This window comes from Branchiostoma belcheri, unplaced genomic scaffold (assembly GCF_001625305.1).
Source record: "Branchiostoma belcheri isolate BF01 breed outbred unplaced genomic scaffold, Haploidv18h27 scaffold7, whole genome shotgun sequence".
Classification (NCBI taxonomy): Eukaryota; Metazoa; Chordata; class Leptocardii; order Amphioxiformes; family Branchiostomatidae; genus Branchiostoma; species Branchiostoma belcheri.
Genome location: NW_017804353.1, coordinates 4,188,925 through 4,206,624, shown reverse-complemented (window position 1 = coordinate 4,206,624; position 17,700 = coordinate 4,188,925). Strand labels below are relative to the sequence as shown.

General features: G+C 40.3%; 2 protein-coding genes across 2 annotated transcripts; one reads left to right on the top strand and one right to left on the bottom strand.

The window, feature by feature from the left end:
* Window positions 1-3,657: 3,657 nt before the first annotated feature.
* LOC109484596 lies at window positions 3,658-5,787 on the bottom strand. The gene is made up of 4 exons (XM_019787921.1): window positions 5,493-5,787; window positions 4,897-4,999; window positions 4,339-4,469; window positions 3,658-3,950 (listed from the first exon to the last, which is right to left on the bottom strand). The coding sequence occupies exons 1-4, from the start codon at window positions 5,747-5,749 to the stop codon at window positions 3,800-3,802; spliced, it is 642 nt and encodes a 213-aa protein (XP_019643480.1). The 5' UTR covers window positions 5,750-5,787; the 3' UTR covers window positions 3,658-3,799.
* A 2,535-nt stretch (window positions 5,788-8,322) lies between these two features.
* On the top strand, window positions 8,323-17,416 carry LOC109484638 (protein O-mannosyl-transferase 1-like). The gene is made up of 19 exons (XM_019787985.1): window positions 8,323-8,555; window positions 9,028-9,203; window positions 9,623-9,726; window positions 9,895-9,945; window positions 10,192-10,338; window positions 10,563-10,671; window positions 10,892-10,957; window positions 11,151-11,244; window positions 11,477-11,632; window positions 12,968-13,200; window positions 13,534-13,626; window positions 13,850-13,946; window positions 14,037-14,129; window positions 14,514-14,628; window positions 15,042-15,157; window positions 15,536-15,652; window positions 15,991-16,117; window positions 16,513-16,690; window positions 17,162-17,416. The coding sequence occupies exons 1-19, from the start codon at window positions 8,334-8,336 to the stop codon at window positions 17,334-17,336; spliced, it is 2,469 nt and encodes an 822-aa protein (XP_019643544.1). The 5' UTR covers window positions 8,323-8,333; the 3' UTR covers window positions 17,337-17,416.
* Window positions 17,417-17,700: the final 284 nt, after the last annotated feature.

Sequence of the window (17,700 nt, the reverse complement as noted above, 5' to 3'; positions counted from 1 at the left end):
AAACTGCCTAACCCACTTAACCGGTCAACGACACCCTCGGTAATTATTTGCAAACTCGAAGTCCTTTATAATAACATGAAACATGTAGTCAATTAATTACGTGTACCTTCGCAGGAGTAAACATATTGATTTTTCTCAGTTTCTTCTTCCTCTTCTTCTTCTCCAAAAATATTTGAAAAAAAGCACTAATGATAACATTTGAACTTCTTCATCTTTCTCTTCTGCTTCTTCTTCTTCTTCTCGAAAAATATAAAAAGCACTAATGATAACATTTAAAATTAGGCATGCTGGTAGGCCGGTACATACATGTAAGACGTTGAACCATGGTCATTTGTAGTTCATGAAGTCCAAACAAATTGTTTAGTTGAATTTTCCATATAAAATGGAACAAAAGTCAAAACACAGTACAACACATTTTAGCAGTAATTCGTCTAAGAACATACGAGTGCGTGGATATCAAGCAAAGTTTCTGTGTGTGCTTAATTATCTTGAATGTGCGTAACACAGTTCGCCCGATAGATCAGCATTGTACATGTCACTAAGCCCATTGTTTGCAGAAATGGAAACGTCTTATCTGGATGTATGAGATCATATGGCCTAAAGCAACAAAAAAATGCCCAACCCACTTTAACGGTCAACGACACCAATAGTAATTATGTACAAACTCAAAGCACTTATGGTACATGTAGTCAGAACTCAGAACGGTAGTTGTTTATGAAAGAACAAGACACCACACATTTTATCAGTTTTAAGAACACATGTTCAAGAACATAGGGATGCGTGAATATAATAAAATCAAGGGAAGTACTTAATTATTTTGAATGTGCACGACACAGTTCGCCCGATAGATCAACATCATACACCGTCACGTCACTAGGCCCAACCCTCTTTACCGGTCAACGACACCCATATTAATTATGTGCAGACTCAAACTAATTTGTGCGTAATTATGTCGAATGTGCACGACGCAGTTCGCCCGATAGATCAACATTATAAACTTCAATGGGCCCATTGTGTTCAGGCAGAAATGGAAATTTCTTATCTTGATGTATGAAATCTTTTCTACCTAGATATGGCCTAAAGCAAAAAAGGAAATTACTGCCCAACCCTCTTTACCGGTCGACGACACCTAAACCTAAAGCACTCAGTAAGGTACATGTAGTCAGAACTAATTGTTTATTTGGATCTTCCATGTAAAATGGAAGAACAAAACACGACACATTTTACCAGTAATCCGTTCAAGAACACATGAGTGCGTGAATATGATAAAATCAAGGGAAGGTGCAGTATTACTCGTATCTTGAACTGTGCGCGACACAGTTCGCCCGATAGAACAACATTATACACGTCACTAGCTATCTAGACCCATCCCTCGTCACCGGTCATCGACACCTATAGTAATTATGTACAAACTCAAATCACTTAAGGTACATGTAGTCCAAACTAATTGTTTATTACTCCGTGAAGGAGGTCAGGACCTCCGGACGGAGTGTTGTAATCGGCTGATTTTTCATGTTCGCAGTCAAAACACTGGGTTCTCTTTGTGTAATCGGCACGCAATTTTATACGCCGTCTGCGGGCATGCCCGTGTTGATGCACGAATGTGTATTTTTGCCGTTGCTGCTTTCGCGGTCAATGTAATATCGCAGACGCACCCCTACAATTACGAGGCGAATTGGAATGGTCCAGAAAAACGCGTTGTTTGGAATAGCAGTGGGGGGGGGTAAAAGTTCATGCAGATACGGGGTGGTTTTTATAAGTGGTTCCAGATGTTTTTGCCCATGGTTAAGAGATGCCAAGTTTTTTGGAAGATGTTCGCAGCCAAAACGCATTCTTCCGTACGTCGCATTTCTGTGTAATTTCGCATGTGGTGTTGCATTATGTCCGGGATGATGCACGTCTTTTTATTTTTACCGTAGCTGTTTTGATATTGGAGTAAATGCATATTCTCGAAACATCCCTACTTTTACAATCCTGTGGAATAGGCCGTAGGTTTAGGCAGTTGTCTGGTAGCAGAGGTTCTGTAAGCAGATATCCTGGTTATCTGGCCGGCGGTAGTAACACTCGCGGTGCTTACTGCAACTGTTGCTGGCCTGTTCCAGGCGCGCTTAATTAGGTACAGGCACAGTAAGACGGTGGGGCTGTTGGCTGTCTTTGTTACTAGACACGACCATGATAGTCCGATCTTTATGTGAATGCAATGATTGTGTGTGTGTAATTAAAATGAACTTCGAACTTGAAGCACAGTATCTTTACACGCCCTGGGAGCAGTAATGGATTTAGCTCTTTGTATGTTTTATGCTTGTGACGCGCCCTCATTTTTTTATATTTTTATTCCAACATGTAATCACCAGACGTGGTGACGACACACTCAAGTTTTTTCAACTTATATTAATGCCGCCACCAACACAGGGGACAAATACATGACAGGACAATACTCATTTACACCTGAGCGAAGTGAGGAAAGTCGTGTAAAGTGCCTTTCCCAAGGGCACAAGATCGGTGGCATGTCAGGACTCGAACCCGGTACTCTAAGTTCCGAGTCGCGCACTCTGCCGCTACGCCAGACGACCCCACAATGAATATTGACCCCACAGTGAATTCATGAAATTATAATGTCTGCACAGTAGGTCTGGCGTTGACGCTTGGGATTTTGTTGAAATATATAAAACTTCACGGAGGATTGTCACCTATGGCTTCTTGTTTGGATTTTCAATATGAAAGGAAAGAACAAGACACAACGCATTTTATCAGTAATCCGTTCAAGAACATACGAATGCGTGAATATAATAAAATCAAGGGATGTACTTAATTATATTGAAGACGCACGACACAGTTCGCCCGATAGATCAACATTATAATTTTCACTAGGCCCAATGTGTTGAGGCAGAAATGTCTTATATGGATGTATGAGATCATTTTTATTTAGATATGACCTATGGCGAAAATGAAATACTGCCCAACCCTCTTTACCGGTCAACGACGCCTATACTAATTATGTACAAACTCGAGCTCAAAGCACTTATGGTAGCGTTACATGAATAATTGTTACTTTGGATCTAAAATGGAACAATACAACGCATTTTATCAGTAATCTATTTAATACTCTACAATTTTTATCATATTTGCATTTTTAAAATCTGAATTCTATACAATTGCGATTTGGAGCCAGGGTAGGCTTCATATATTTCGTTTCACTTGAATTGTTGAGTCTTTAAAACTTAAAAAACAAATTGAAATATGTTCAATCGCTTGCTCTATCTAATTGCATGTACAAATCCCACATTGCTCCGCTTCCTCAATACTGATTCTTGGGTGATATATTTATCTATTCTAACCTACTATCACTTTTATTGTATTTTAAATATCCAAGAGGCTTGAATGTAAAACTAATAACCTGTTTATCTATAAGTAATATGGATCAAACTCAGGACAAATGATGCAGGCTGGAAATGTTTCCTGGCTAAAATATATACATATAAGCAAATGAAGAGCTTTATGAATGGACATGAACCAGCAGGGATTGACTGTTTTTGCCTTGATGAAAAATGGAGGTATTGTTTTTGGCGTGTCTGTGTGTGTGTGTGTCTGTGTCTGTGTGTGTTTGTGTTTCCGCACATTTGTAGTCAGCATAACTTCAGAATGCCTCTATGGATTGTGATGATATTTGGTACGTTGCTAGGTCGTAGGAACACAAAGGTCAAGGTCAAATATGGGCCTGGTGGCTGACCTTTGTACATGGAAATCTACATATTTCATGGAGGTATGAAATCTCCGAATTCTTCTTAAGGATTATTTCTCATGTCCCTCCAATCATTTGCATAACCGTAGCCATGGCGACGGCCAGTATGGTGACCTGCAGTTTTGGAGCAAGCTGCAAGGTGCCGCAGATGAGCACAGACTCGACTTGAGCTGATATATAGCCCACAACAGGATCCTCCCCGCCTTTCCTGTAAGCAAAAAAAATATTTAGTTTTTTTTGTATTGTTCGATAAAGCAAGTACTTTTGCGAAGTTCTTATTCGAGATTTTTAAAACTGAATTTTAGAACTTCGAAGTTAGTCCATAATTCGTGCACAAAATGCAACCAAGCGAAGGCTTACACCAAAATCTTCATAAATACAAGAATAAGAAGAAAATCAACAATCCAATCCCCCCCAAGGAAAATGGGTACAGACAAAGTAAGTTGAAAGAAGAATATAAACACGAAGAAAAAACTGTCAATTAAGGTTTACAATAAACATTTTGGGCAATCAACGAATCAAACAAGAACACAAAGAACGCTACAACAAAAACGGGCTGAACTCCGTCAGAGAGAAATAACATCAGTTCTACTCACCCGTCCGGGAAGGCTGTGATGGTGTTGTTGGCCCACAGGTAGTTGATGGAGCATTTGCCCCAGTTGCAGGCGGCTGTCCCCTCGCGGCAGATACTGACCTCATGTGCCCCGGGAGAGTCGAACGTCCCTTTCTGAGGGGGGTGGGGGTGATGGTGGGATGGATAACGTTTCACAATTTTATTCATTTCCTATAGATAGATTACAGCTGACCGAGTAAGACTCTTGCGATTTTAAAGACATCAGTACTAGAACACTGTGCGAGGGAAAAGATACCGAAGTGCACTGGAGGTCAAGGGCTGGCTGTGGCATCATTGGAGAACGAGAAATTCGGTTTTATGTACAGTTTATTTCGTTATGCAGCGTATTCTCAATTTGGCCAAATTCTTGAAGATCATTGTTTCTTGTGAATGTCGATGGGCTACAAAAGGATGCGTAGCATCAGATGTGCGCTACGTGAATCACAAATCGCACATATACTTTACATGAAAAGAGATCTACACTGATTCCTTTAGTATGTATTTAGTATTAGCAGGACTTGTTTGTCTGAACAGTACGTACCATGAAGTAGCCTCTGTTCTGGTAGATGTAGGACGTGGTACAGCGCTGACACTGTTCTCTCTCGAAGCCGCTGGCTGTACTACGCCGGCGTCGGGATGATGACCTGGTTATTACCAGAGAAAACGTTATGGCAAAACAAAACAAAACAAAACAAAACAAAACAAAACAAAACAAAACAAAACAAAACAAAACAAAACAAAACAAAACAAAACAAAACAAAACAAAACAAAACAAAACAAAACAAAACAAAACAAAACAAAACAAAACAAAACAAAACAAAACGTTACAAAGGATGGATGAAGCATGTCTTATTCTTGGCATTTGGAAGTAAAATCAGCTGAATCCAATGTCCACGTTTCATTACATTAATCGTAACTTCTTTGCAATCATGAAACATAGTTTCCACCAGACTCCTTTGTAAATTGAATAAATACATGTAGTAGAAATCTCCGGCAAAACTTGCAGGCAAATTGGCCTCACCATGGTCAGCTAACTCCCATGACCAGTTACATTCCTTTTTAGGTCGATTTCTACTACTTATTTAGCTTGCACAGGATTCTGGTGGAAAATACATGAAAAAAAACGAGATCGCTTACAGTAGCAGGGGTGGGACAAGTCTGGGGCGCTGGATATATCTCCGGCCACTCCAGCCACTCGAGCCACTCGAGCCACTCGAGCTCGACCGATATCGGTAAGTCCGGACGGTCCGGCTGCTCCGGCTGCTCGAGCCCCGGTACCCACCACCGCCTCGGAACCCACCACCGCCGCCGAACCTCCGTCCGGATACCCCGTCTAGGTACACCAAGGCGATGAGCACACATGCCCAGAGGAGTCCTACGGTGGCGATCTTCATGGCTGTTGCAGACAGGACTGGCTAGGTGTCGTCAGGTATCTGTGTAGTGGAAAGCACTTCAGTGTAATTATCGTTACATATATAGTCTTGACACCCACCCACTCATAAACACACACACACACATACACACACACACACACACACACACACACACACACACACACACACACACACTACTACCCAAGTCAATGCAATTAAAAGACATTTGCCAAAGTAGCCCGACTGCAACATTACATGCGGGGTCGATGAACAGTGAAAAAAGTTCTACCGAGGTAATCTAGTACTGTCATTGCATGCCTGAGCGAAGTACATGTTGAGGATGTAGCGCCTACATACTAGTATACAGTCTGTCTTTCAAATGTGACAAAAAGTTGATAAATACAATTAAATTCGCTTGAAGAAGTTCCGATGATTATGTGACCAGAACACGTTGGAGCAATTGTGTCTATGTTGTGGTGTGTGCGTGTAGTGCAGACCGTTCAGAAAAGTCTCGAACATACCTTTACTTGCTGTGTGAGAGTGATTCTTCCTTCGCAACGTCAGAGACTTAGGCACAACTTGGTGAAGTGTCGCAGAACGTGGCAAACTTTGGAAGGAACTGGGCGGAGGCGAAGCTGCTACTCTAAAATGTACCGTGACGGTCGCTCTTTTATACTGTTCTTCACCTATTTTTATCTCAATGTATGAGATCATTTCTCCCTAGATATGCCCTAAAGCAAAACATTGGATCATTTACCGGTCAACGACACCACAGTAATTTTGTACAAACTCAAAGCATGCAGTTCAAAATAATTGTTTGTTTGGATTTTCCATATAAAATGGAAGGACAAACACATTTCATCAGTAACCCACTCAAGAACATACATGAGTGCGTGAATATGATAAAATCAAGGAAAGGTTCAGTATTATCTTGAACGTGCACGACACAGTTCGTCCGATAGATCAACATTATACACGTCATTAGCTATAACGTTAGGCCCAACCCTCTTTACCGGTCATCGACACCCATAGTAATTATGTACAGTCTGAATGCACTTATGGTACGTACATGTAGTCCACACTAATTTTTTTTATTGAAGTAAAACAAAAGAACAAGACACAACATATTTTATCAGTAATCTGTTCAAGAAGTCAAAAGTGCGTGAATATGATAAGATCAAGGGAAGTTTCAGTGTGTACTTATATATAAATCTGCACGACGCAGTTCGCCCGATAGATCAACATTATACACGTCACTGGGCCCATTGTGTTCAGGCAGAAATGGAAACGTCTTATCTGGATGTATGAGATCACTTCTATTTAGATATGGCCTAAAGCAAAAAAAAAAAAAAATCACTGCCCAACCCTTTTTGCCGGTCAACGACACCCATAGTAATTATGTGCAAACTCAAAGCCCTTATGTAAGGTACATGTAGTCAGAACTATTTATAATTGTTTATTTTGGATTTAAGATAGAATAATACACAACGCATTTTATCAGTAAACCCTTGAAGAACACATGAATGCGTGAATATGATAAATCAAGGGAAGCTTTGGTGTGCTTTACTATAATGAAGAACTGCACGTCCGATAGATCAACATTATCACTAGGCCCATTGTGTTCAGGCAGAAATGGGAACTTCTTTATATCTGGATGAGATAATTTCTATCTGGGTAGGGCCTAATGAACAAAAGAAGTATCGCCCAACCTTTTTTATCGGTCAACGACTCCTATATCAATTATATGTACACTCAAAGGACTTATGTTAACGTTACATGTAGAATCGGTAGAATTTTTCCAAAGCTGATTAAATTGATACTATTAGGCTCGTCACGTTGGCGTCGCCAAAAAAGACCAGACTGCAGTTTTCCAGGCATTTTCAAATGAATGAATGAATGAATGAATAGCCTACTGCACATACTATACAATCATCTATAGCTAAACCAAGGACATGCTATTTGATATCAACAATAGCTGTGCTGGTTCTAGTCGTAATTTTATCCATATATTAAAATCCAGAGCATGTAATCCGAGACCTGCTATCCAGTGAACACCCCCCTTATCAAGTGGCACATCCCATCCAGAGGTGAAAGGTTACCCAGTTATTGTGTGCAAGTTTTGTTGTCATCTGGGCCAAAAGTTGGTATTGTATATACATTATCCGTAGTCTGATCGGTACGGTGCTAGGCAAGGGCTAGTTTGTCGACAGATGACACGAAATAATGTATCAGACCTGTTATGTTAGCCTTACTACCAATATATACCCTAAATTTCTAACGTGTACGTTGCCCCCCTCCCCATTTTGTGAGTTTGCGATCCTTGCAAGTGTAGTACTTGATGTTTCTTGCCTTGTATTTGTTTCCTTTGGTATTGAAGTGACGTATGTTGTTATTGGGTAAAGTTTTGATTTGGACTCACAAATACTGCTACCATTTTTTTTGCTATATCTCCGGCACGGTGAGAATTATGATTTTCCTCTAACGTGTCTATAAACCAGTGATGTGTTTTTGCCATGTTGTAGTTTCTGTATGTTCACAGTCATCTCTTGGTGTAATTATTAGTATGTGGATTTTTGTCAGCACCCTGCTTGTTCCCAGAGAAGCCATGCCCTCTCACCACCATAAGAAGAACAGAGACCCCCACAGAAGTAAACATTCACACAGGCACCATGTGACACCCAAACAACAAGACCGTACTGCTAGTACATCTGAGGAGACTAGGGGTGTGGATGATGATGACAACAGCAGCCTGTCAGTAGAGAGAGAAGATACCAGCAGCCTGTCAGGGAACGGGTCAGAGGTCGGCAGTGTTGAATCTAGAGACCAGGTGAGATGGACAAAGAAATAATTAAGAAGCAATATGGTACACTCTCACACACAACTCAGAGATACATTGCCATATGATAGAACTTTGACCTGAATAAGCTATTCATGGATATTGTACTCAGTATAAGTAGGAATTGGTTGATACTACATTGTTTTTCTCATATAAATGTACTCAGCATTACAACAAATTTGGCAGTGTGATTACAAAAGAACATCATCAAATGTGATAACAAGAGGGTTACCAACCTCCACAAACCCTGAAATACTCCACATATGTACTGTGACTATTGAGGTAACATAGAGTACAAGTAACCTTACATCAATGGAAAAAATCCTTGTAGTAAAACTAGAATAGAAGATACCAGTAATGCATGTATTAATTCACAGAAGCAAGCCTTGGATTCTGCCGAGTAGGATAGCTTGCTATTTAATATTTAACACAGATTTCAAAATTGACTGTTGTTTGAATATAGGGAGATGGGGCATCTGCCATTGAGCCCAGCCTGGACAGTGCAGCTGTGAAGTGGGTGGGGCCAGTCAGAGCACCCCTCCTGTCAATCAAGACAGAAATCAACATCCCATTGGTGCTGTTGACTGTTGTTGCCATGGCAACTAGAATGTGGAGACTGGAGTATCCCAACAGTGTGGTGTAAGGCTTCAATTTAAATACATTTTGTAAACTACATGTATAATCCAATGTGTCATGTTCTCAGATTATAGAATGTGTCCTGTTGTGGAAGTTAATGTTTTCCTTTGATCAATGAATTTAGAAATTCTTACTCAATTGCTACTTTTGCTATCTGTACAATAGTATGCAGTAGTTGTTTGTTCTACTCCCTAATTTGAATTTAAACACATATAAAAAACCTAAGCATGTCTCATTAGACTTCATGATAGCTCACTGTCAAACTCACATAAACATTGCTATGGTTATGTGAGAAATTTGGAAAGAAGCAATATGTGTAAGTTACACATATTGCTTCTTTCCAAATTTCTGTATACAAGTCTAATATTCTACATCAGAGAGATCTCAGTAATGTAAGTATGGGTTTCCGTTTCCCTCTGCAGGTTTGATGAGATGCACTTTGGCAGGTTTGCCAGCATGTACATCAGGAGAACATTCTTCTTCGATGTCCACCCTCCATTAGGGAAACTCATCATTGCTTTTGGAGGTAAAGGAAAATTCTGCTGACATATGTTAGGATCCTGCAAAGTCACCAATATAACAGTTCACATTTGATTGAACAGTGAAAGTCATTTTGAAGGTAACCTTAATGTTAATCAACATATCCCGAGCTGTTGTAGATGTCAGTGAATAAACATTTGTTGTCATTTTCCAGCCTACCTCGGTGACTTCAGTGGGAATTTCACCTGGGAGAGAATAGGAGCAGGTGAGACTATGTTCTTTAAATTGCCATTCACTACAGCAGTTTATCAAGTGGTTGTATTTCTCTGGACAAGTGTTATGTCACCATAAACACCTTAGGGCAGGTCAATAACCCTCAATTCTTATGAGTTACAGGTAGAATAGTTGCAATGCTATTGTGGAAGAAAGGTTACTTTCAGCTGATGTATTGCAGGTAATAATTTCAGTTTAAAAGTTAGTCTAACTTCTTTTACATTCCGCCTGTTCCTAGACTACCCGTCGGCTGTCCCAGTGTGGTACCTGCGACTGTTCCCTGCCTTGTTTGGTAGTCTGCTGGTACCGCTGACCTACCAGACCACAGTAGAACTGGGGTACAACCACTGGACGGCTACCCTGGCTGGGGGCATGGTGCTGTTTGGTTAGTGTGTGTACATGTATTTTCTGTGTGCTCAAAATACATCAGACTAGTCAACAGCATGTCTACATATCTTAATAGATTAGAATATCATGTTTAGACCACTAGTTAGTTGATTGGTTTAATTCTGAAGAAAACTTCAGCAAGACTGTTGGAAATTCAATGTGCTATCTTTTGTGTTGGAATAGAGTTTTAGTTAAGGGTTAAATTTACGTATCTCATTTCAGAAAACAGTCTGGTAACCCAGAGCAGGTTCCTGTTGATAGACAGTTTCCTACTCTTCTTCATCCTGGCCACTCTGCTGTGTCTGCTCAAGTTCTGGAGACTCAAACATAGGTGCAGTTTAACATTCTTCTAATTATGTGGTTTGATATCAGAAAATGCAAGTAGGTTTGAATGTTCTGCATGCTTTTAATAGAGGATAAACATTGGATGTAGCTTGGGCTTATTATTTGTGTCATTGATTTTAATGTAACATACATGTAGATACAGTATCATTTTCCCCTCAGATTCTGAATAAGAGTGCTATGGTAAATATAATGTCTCTGTGTTTCAGTCCCTTTTCTCCATCATGGTGGGCCTGGTTGGCTGGAACTGGTGCCATGTTAGCCTGTGCCTGCAGGTAGGAACTATAGTCACTATAGTGTATTTCTGTAAGGGAGAAATAACTTGCAAATAAAATGCAAAATAACATCAATATGGATTGGATACTAGTGAAATTTTGAATCATACAAAAGTTTTTTTCTTAAGGTTTTCTGTGATGTTTCCATTATCGAATATCACCATATATTGAAATATCCTTCCCTTTCCCACAGTGTGAAGTATGTGGGTGTCTTCACTGTCCTGTTAGTCGGGGGGATGATCTTTCATGAACTCTGGACTTTGATAGGAGACAAGAGGCTGACAGTGGTAAGATCTCTTCATACAAAGCTTAGATTAGGTGAAATTCCATCCAATCTCATTCTTCATCATCATCATCATCATCCATCATCCCTGTTGGGCGGGATAAGTTGCTGCACTACCATACTTCAAAAAGAGTTCATCTCAAAAGCTCCCCAGAGTAGCTAGCATTTTGTTGTGTTTATCATTTGAAATATTCGTCAAAAGTAATTTACTATACCCTTGTTTCTGCTGAGTATAGCATGACCTTACGTCCCATTTCCTGGCGCGTGCTGGCCTGCTGGCTGTCCTCCCTGTGCTGCTGTACCTCCTGCTGTTTAACCTCCACCTGGAGCTGGCCAACAGGAGCGGGCCTCACGATGAGATGATGACGAGTGCCTTCCAGGCTACATTAGAGGTACTAAGCTTTCAAACTTTTTTTTTTCAAAGAAAAGAAATTTAACATGTTGTGCAGGATGTGGTTTTATGATGGGTATCCAGAGACAGTATTCAATTGCAGGCATCCACCATTGACTAATTACTTTTGGGTATGGAAGTATTGTTTTGAGTGGCTTTGAGTTAATGTGCATTGTGTCTGGACAAACAAACAAACTAACAAACAAACAAAATAACAAACAAACGAACACCACATGCAACTAGCTACCAGTTTTGTGGTCAGGCTTTAGCAACCACAAAAATTCATCCGTATCTGGGCGTCACGCTGACAAGCGGACTGAAGTGGGGTACACATGTTAATAATATCACAACTAAGGCGAAACAGACATTGGGAGTGATTAAACGTAATCTGTGGGCATGTCCAACTAGAGTAAAATCACTTGCATACACGTCACTTGTAAGACCGAACCTAGAATACGCTGCGACAGTATGGGATCCATATACAAAGAAAGACAAAGACAAATTGGAAAGGGTACAGAATCAAGCTGCAAGATTCTGTATGAACAACTATGTAAGAGGTGCTAGTGTCACGGAAATGAAAAGAAACCTACAGTGGACTTCACTGGAAGACAGAAGAAAGATGTCTAGACTATGCATGATGTACAAAATGACTAATAAACTGGTGGATGTCCCAACTACTAAGTACCTAATACCAGCCCAGAAGAGAACAAGAAATAGCCACGCATTCAAGTACCAGAGTTATCAACCAAGGATTGAGGTGTTCAAGAATTCATTCTTTCCTAGAACTATCGCAGAGTGGAACTCACTGTCACCAAGTACAGTAGGGGCATTGTCAATAGATAGCTTTAAACAATGTCTAGAGCTAGAAGTTCAAGGGTTAGGTGTAACAAGTCGATCGGTGTAATATAGCCAGCTGCCGCCGCGCCGCGTGCCTGCGAAGCTGGTGTGTTACGCCGAAAGGCGGTTATACCGGCTATACAGATACAGATACAGATACAGACAGGTCTAGAGTAGGTTGGCAGTTAAGATTGATTGGTAACTAGACAGGAAGTCTGAAAGGGTCAGATAAAGGAAATGCACGGGACAAGAAAGACACAGAATTTGGCTGATAGCCAGCAGGAACTAGTCCTGAATAAAAACAATCTCTTTGGTTGTTACAATAAATTCATGCAAACACCAAATACTTCCCAGAAGTGTGAAATCTCTAATTTCTTATTGTCTTTGTAACTGGAAATAATTGCCATGCTGCTCTTGTACAGTTTGTATAGGCACAGTAGGAAAGATTAACAATAACATGCACAAATTGTCATGCAATACAAACTTCACATCTCCCCAGGGTGGTTTATCGAGAATAACCAAGAGCCAGCCCGTCAGTATAGCGTACGGTTCCCAGATCACGTTACGCCACACCCACGGGATGTTCCTGGGCCGGCCCTGCTGGCTCCACTCCCACCTCTCCACCTACCCCGTCCGTTACCATGACAACCGAGGCAGCTCCGCCCAGCAGCAGGTCACATGTTACAGCTTCAAGGACATCAACAACTGGTGGATCGTCAAGGACCCACGCAGGTGGGTGGAGGAGTTTTTCACTGAATAGTTCTCTATTGAACTAAAATTGTTGTATTCTCATTATATAATACGTACAGTATCTAAAGGGTTCTTTGAATTTGGAGTTCCTAGTATGCTTCAAAGAAAATGTACAAAATGTTTACCTCCCTTCCTAGTCCTTGCTTCAAATAAATGCTGATTTCTTTCAATCTTTTACTCAGTGAAATCTAGTTCATTGTTAACTAATATAGATTATACCCATTTTTCAGTGCACATTGTTATACATGTAGTTGTCATATCATTGTTGATAACCTCTGTATTTTGTTAAGAATTTTGTGTTTTTTGTTCCCTCAGAACGACCCTGTATGTGGACGACCCTCCCAAGCTGATCCACCATGGTGACATCATACAGCTGGTACATGGGACGTCCTCCAGGGCTCTCAACAGGTGAACTACAATGTAGCTCTCCCATCATGGCACAATGCTTGTTTCCAAGGGATAGATTTCATTATAACCTTAATGATATCACAAGATGTAGGCTGCTTCATCCACACACAGAAGCAGAAAAGAATGGATGAAAAGAATGAATGAATCAGAGATCAATTTTCAAATTGTTTTCATGCAATTGTCACCAAGTGAAAGTCTGTTATTTGCCCCTTCCCCCCTGTAGTCACAATGTGGCAGCCCCCGTGTCACCCTACAGTCAGGAGGTCACATGTTACATTGACTACAACATCAGCCTACCTGCACAGAATCTGTGGAGAGTGGTGAGTTTTACAGTTTTTATTTTCATTGTGTGCACCGCTACATGACACTTGCTAATCCATCCCTAATATAATTGTGCCTTTCTGCTTTAGGAGTTAGTGGACAGTGCAGATGAAGGTGACACCTGGAAAAGTATCCAGTCTCACATCAGGCTGGTTCATGTCAACACAACTGCAGCACTCAAGGTACAGGCTGTGGGAGGCTTGAATGTCCCAGTATATTGTTTGTACATATATAAGTCAGACAAAAGTATTCAGTAGCAAGCTTTAGAAGTACAGAGATTTGATAGGTAAAAAGATACAGGTAGCCATAGCCTTGAGGGGCAGTGGCTTGTTGATTAACTGTGCTTAGGGCATGTTATCCCTCTCCTTCCACTTCCACAACTGAATTCAGGTACCCATTTTACATCGGGTAGGGGGAGGAAAGGGCACTGTGACATCATCTAGGCAAGAATGTCAGGGATTGAACCCATTCTCTCAATCTCGTGTCTGCTAGCCTAGCTGCTCATCAGCCATTTGATACCATGAAGATAGAAAAGATTGTACTAACCACATAGCTTCCCTGTGCAGGTGAGTGGACTACAGTTACCAGACTGGGGGTTCCACCAGCTGGAGGTGGTGTCTGACAGGCTCATCCAGCAGGACGCTACTGTCTGGAACGTGGAGGAACACAAGTACACACAAGGTGGGGGGAAACATGTAGGAAGATTGTACCAATTGTACATGTACCAAGCCAATCAGTTATTTTTTTCCAACACGAAAAGAAGGGTATTTGATGTTATGTTAGGTACCAACACAGATGGACTTTCATACAAATTTAGTCTTCTTCCTGCTGTTTAACCCTAGACGTGGTAGCCAAATGGCTGCTTCAGTGTGCTAAACTTTCCATTTATTGCCATATGAAAACATGTGATTTTGACTATAACAGTGAAGTACATGGGAAGGTTGCTTCTTTTTAAAACTTTTTGTGGTTCGTGCAATGTTACACAGTCATACAGTATTGTTTCATATTTTATTCTATTCAATATAGCATAAGTTACATCATGTTCTTTAGCCATAGAAGTAACATAATTGAGGTTACTGTGTACTCCTCTACAGTGGATCAGGCAGATGTTGTTGGCAACAATGAAGAGACGTTTAATCAGGCGACATATGAGGACACCATGGACGACCAGCCCCTCATGGGCTTCCTGGGGAAGTTTGCAGAACTGCAGGTTTGAACACAATACAGCTGAAGTGTGATACTTCTGGCAACGAGTCAGGACAATTATACATGTAGTTTGTTGGTACTGTCTGTAGTTTAGACGAAGCATCTTAGAATGTCGGCAGAATGTAATGTGAAAAAACATGTTTTCTGATGGATGACTGGCCAGCGCTGCATTAGAAGTTTGTCCATTGCAGACGATATCTTTATATCTTTTCTAACACGACATTTGAAAAGTTTATTATAACTTGTAATTTGTATTTTAGAAAATATTGTTACAAAGATATCAGCACACTTGTGATATAAAATGTTTCTTTATACATTCAATGTTCAATATTTTTAGTAGTTCTTTATGCAGTTTTAAATGAGAAATGTATGTTTATTGTAGTGGAAAATGCTGTCTACCAACAAGGAGCTTCAGCAGGAACACAAGTACTCATCCAGCCCTGCAGAATGGCCGCTCATGGAGAGGGGCGTGGCCTACTGGCTACATCCTAGAACTAATGTAGGAAAACCCTTACACTACACATGTGACATTAGTGTTGTGTACCTAAATGTAACATCATGTTCAGGTACTGGTGCAGATCGATATAGAGGTTAGGTATAAATCCAGATTTCCAATCAAAGATTGTTGCCCATACAGTGTTTTCGTCTTTTTCCGGTGCATGTTTGTGGATCAACACATTGCTAGTAAGTCATATAAGTCAAAAGTCAATAATAAGTCAAAAAGCTATATAAATAAAAGTATAAATTTGATCTGAATATGAACACATACATGTTGTATAAGGGCAGTATCTATTTTGCAGTTTGACTTGATGACTGTTTGTTCCGCTCCCATTGTAGGCACAGATCCATTTCATGGGGAACCCTCTGGTGTGGTGGTCTGGAGTGGTGGGAATTCTGGGATACGTGGCTCTGCTGGGGGTATTTCTGGTGCGCAGGAGGAGGGCGTGTTTCGACATGGACGATGGTGAGATCTTCATTCTAGTCATACATGTTGGGAATGGTTACACTGTGTTAAGATAGACACTGTTACAGTAACATAGTCCACCATGTTAGAATTTGCCATACCCTGTGTCTTGTGCAAATGTTGTGCAATAAAGGTCTTATCATTGTGAACTTGTAATTTCTGATGTGGCATATTTTTCTCTTAGCATGTAATCAGTAGTCTACCAATCCCCAAGACAGCTGGGAGAAGGTTGAATAGATCATTTTTTTTATTGTTGTATTGTACACTACAGCTTGCATTTGATTCATGTTGTATTCATCTTTAATTGGCAATACTACAATAAGGCTCATGATCATGACATACCGGTCATAGTAGAAAGAAAAGTGAATAAAGTTCTTGTGTTCCTCCTCTTGTAGAGTCCTGGCAGAGGTACATCCTTACAGGAGAGTTAGTGCTGGGTGGCTGGGTGCTGCATTATGTACCATTCTTCCTCATGGAGAGAACACTGTTCCTGCACCACTACCTCCCTGCACTGGTCTTCAAAATACTCCTACTCGCTGTCATGGTAGAAAACATCCACACACATGTACTCAGGTCAGTGGGCATTTCACTTGTGGTAGAATGAGTGTTATTTTACAGTTATTATTTTGGCAGAACATGAGTAAAGTTTGAACATTAGTTCTAGGTTTTGGGGGTAACTGACATTTCTGTATGAGTTTGCATTTTTTCCCGTCTGGTAAGAAAAAAAATATGTGTAGTTAAGAATGTGTATGTACAACAGAGTGCTTGTATTATATTTGTGTAACAAGAGTGTGTAACAAGACTATAATAACAGATGATAAAAATTTTATTAGCTATTTCCGTACACAAAGTGAAGTGTTTACCAAAAAGTTTTTTATCAGTCCTCTAATCTTTGTCAAGCTGAAATGGCCCAATGTCTAGACTATGTCTATGTCATGTGACCTGATTGGAAGTGTGATGTTATATCAGTTCAACGATGATTATATTTCACTCCATACTATGGTATGAATGAAATATATTATTTTTTCTGTTTTTTTTTTCCAGATGGCCTGTCCACAGACATGTCTTCTCAGCCCTCTGTGCTGTCTGGGTCACTTGTATATACTTCACATACAGGAAATTTGCCCCACTGACTTATGGGAACTCTGACCTGTCAGCTGATGAGGTCACCGACCTCAAGTGGTTGGAATCATGGGATTTACTCATCCAAGTTTTATGAGGAATGTACCAAGGTGGAAAGAAAAGGGGGTTTCTCAATCCTGTTCTTTAAAAGATGAATACAACAACTTAAAGACACAATTGTACTTGTTGCTTGTAAATTTCTTAATTAAGATGTAACGTATTTGATACGGCTGTAGCTGCCTCAAACAAGTGTAAAATATCTTGACAAGTGTTTTAAATATTCTATTTATGCAAGGTCTATATGTACTAGCATGAGTTGCAATACATGTGCAAATACAAAGTAAGAAAGTGAAAAATCATGTTTTAAGCCCTCATAGCTATTTTAACAGACCCCAAAAGTACTGACACATAATGTTATAGAACTTGTTGAAAGACATTAGTAACAACATATAAGGTGTATT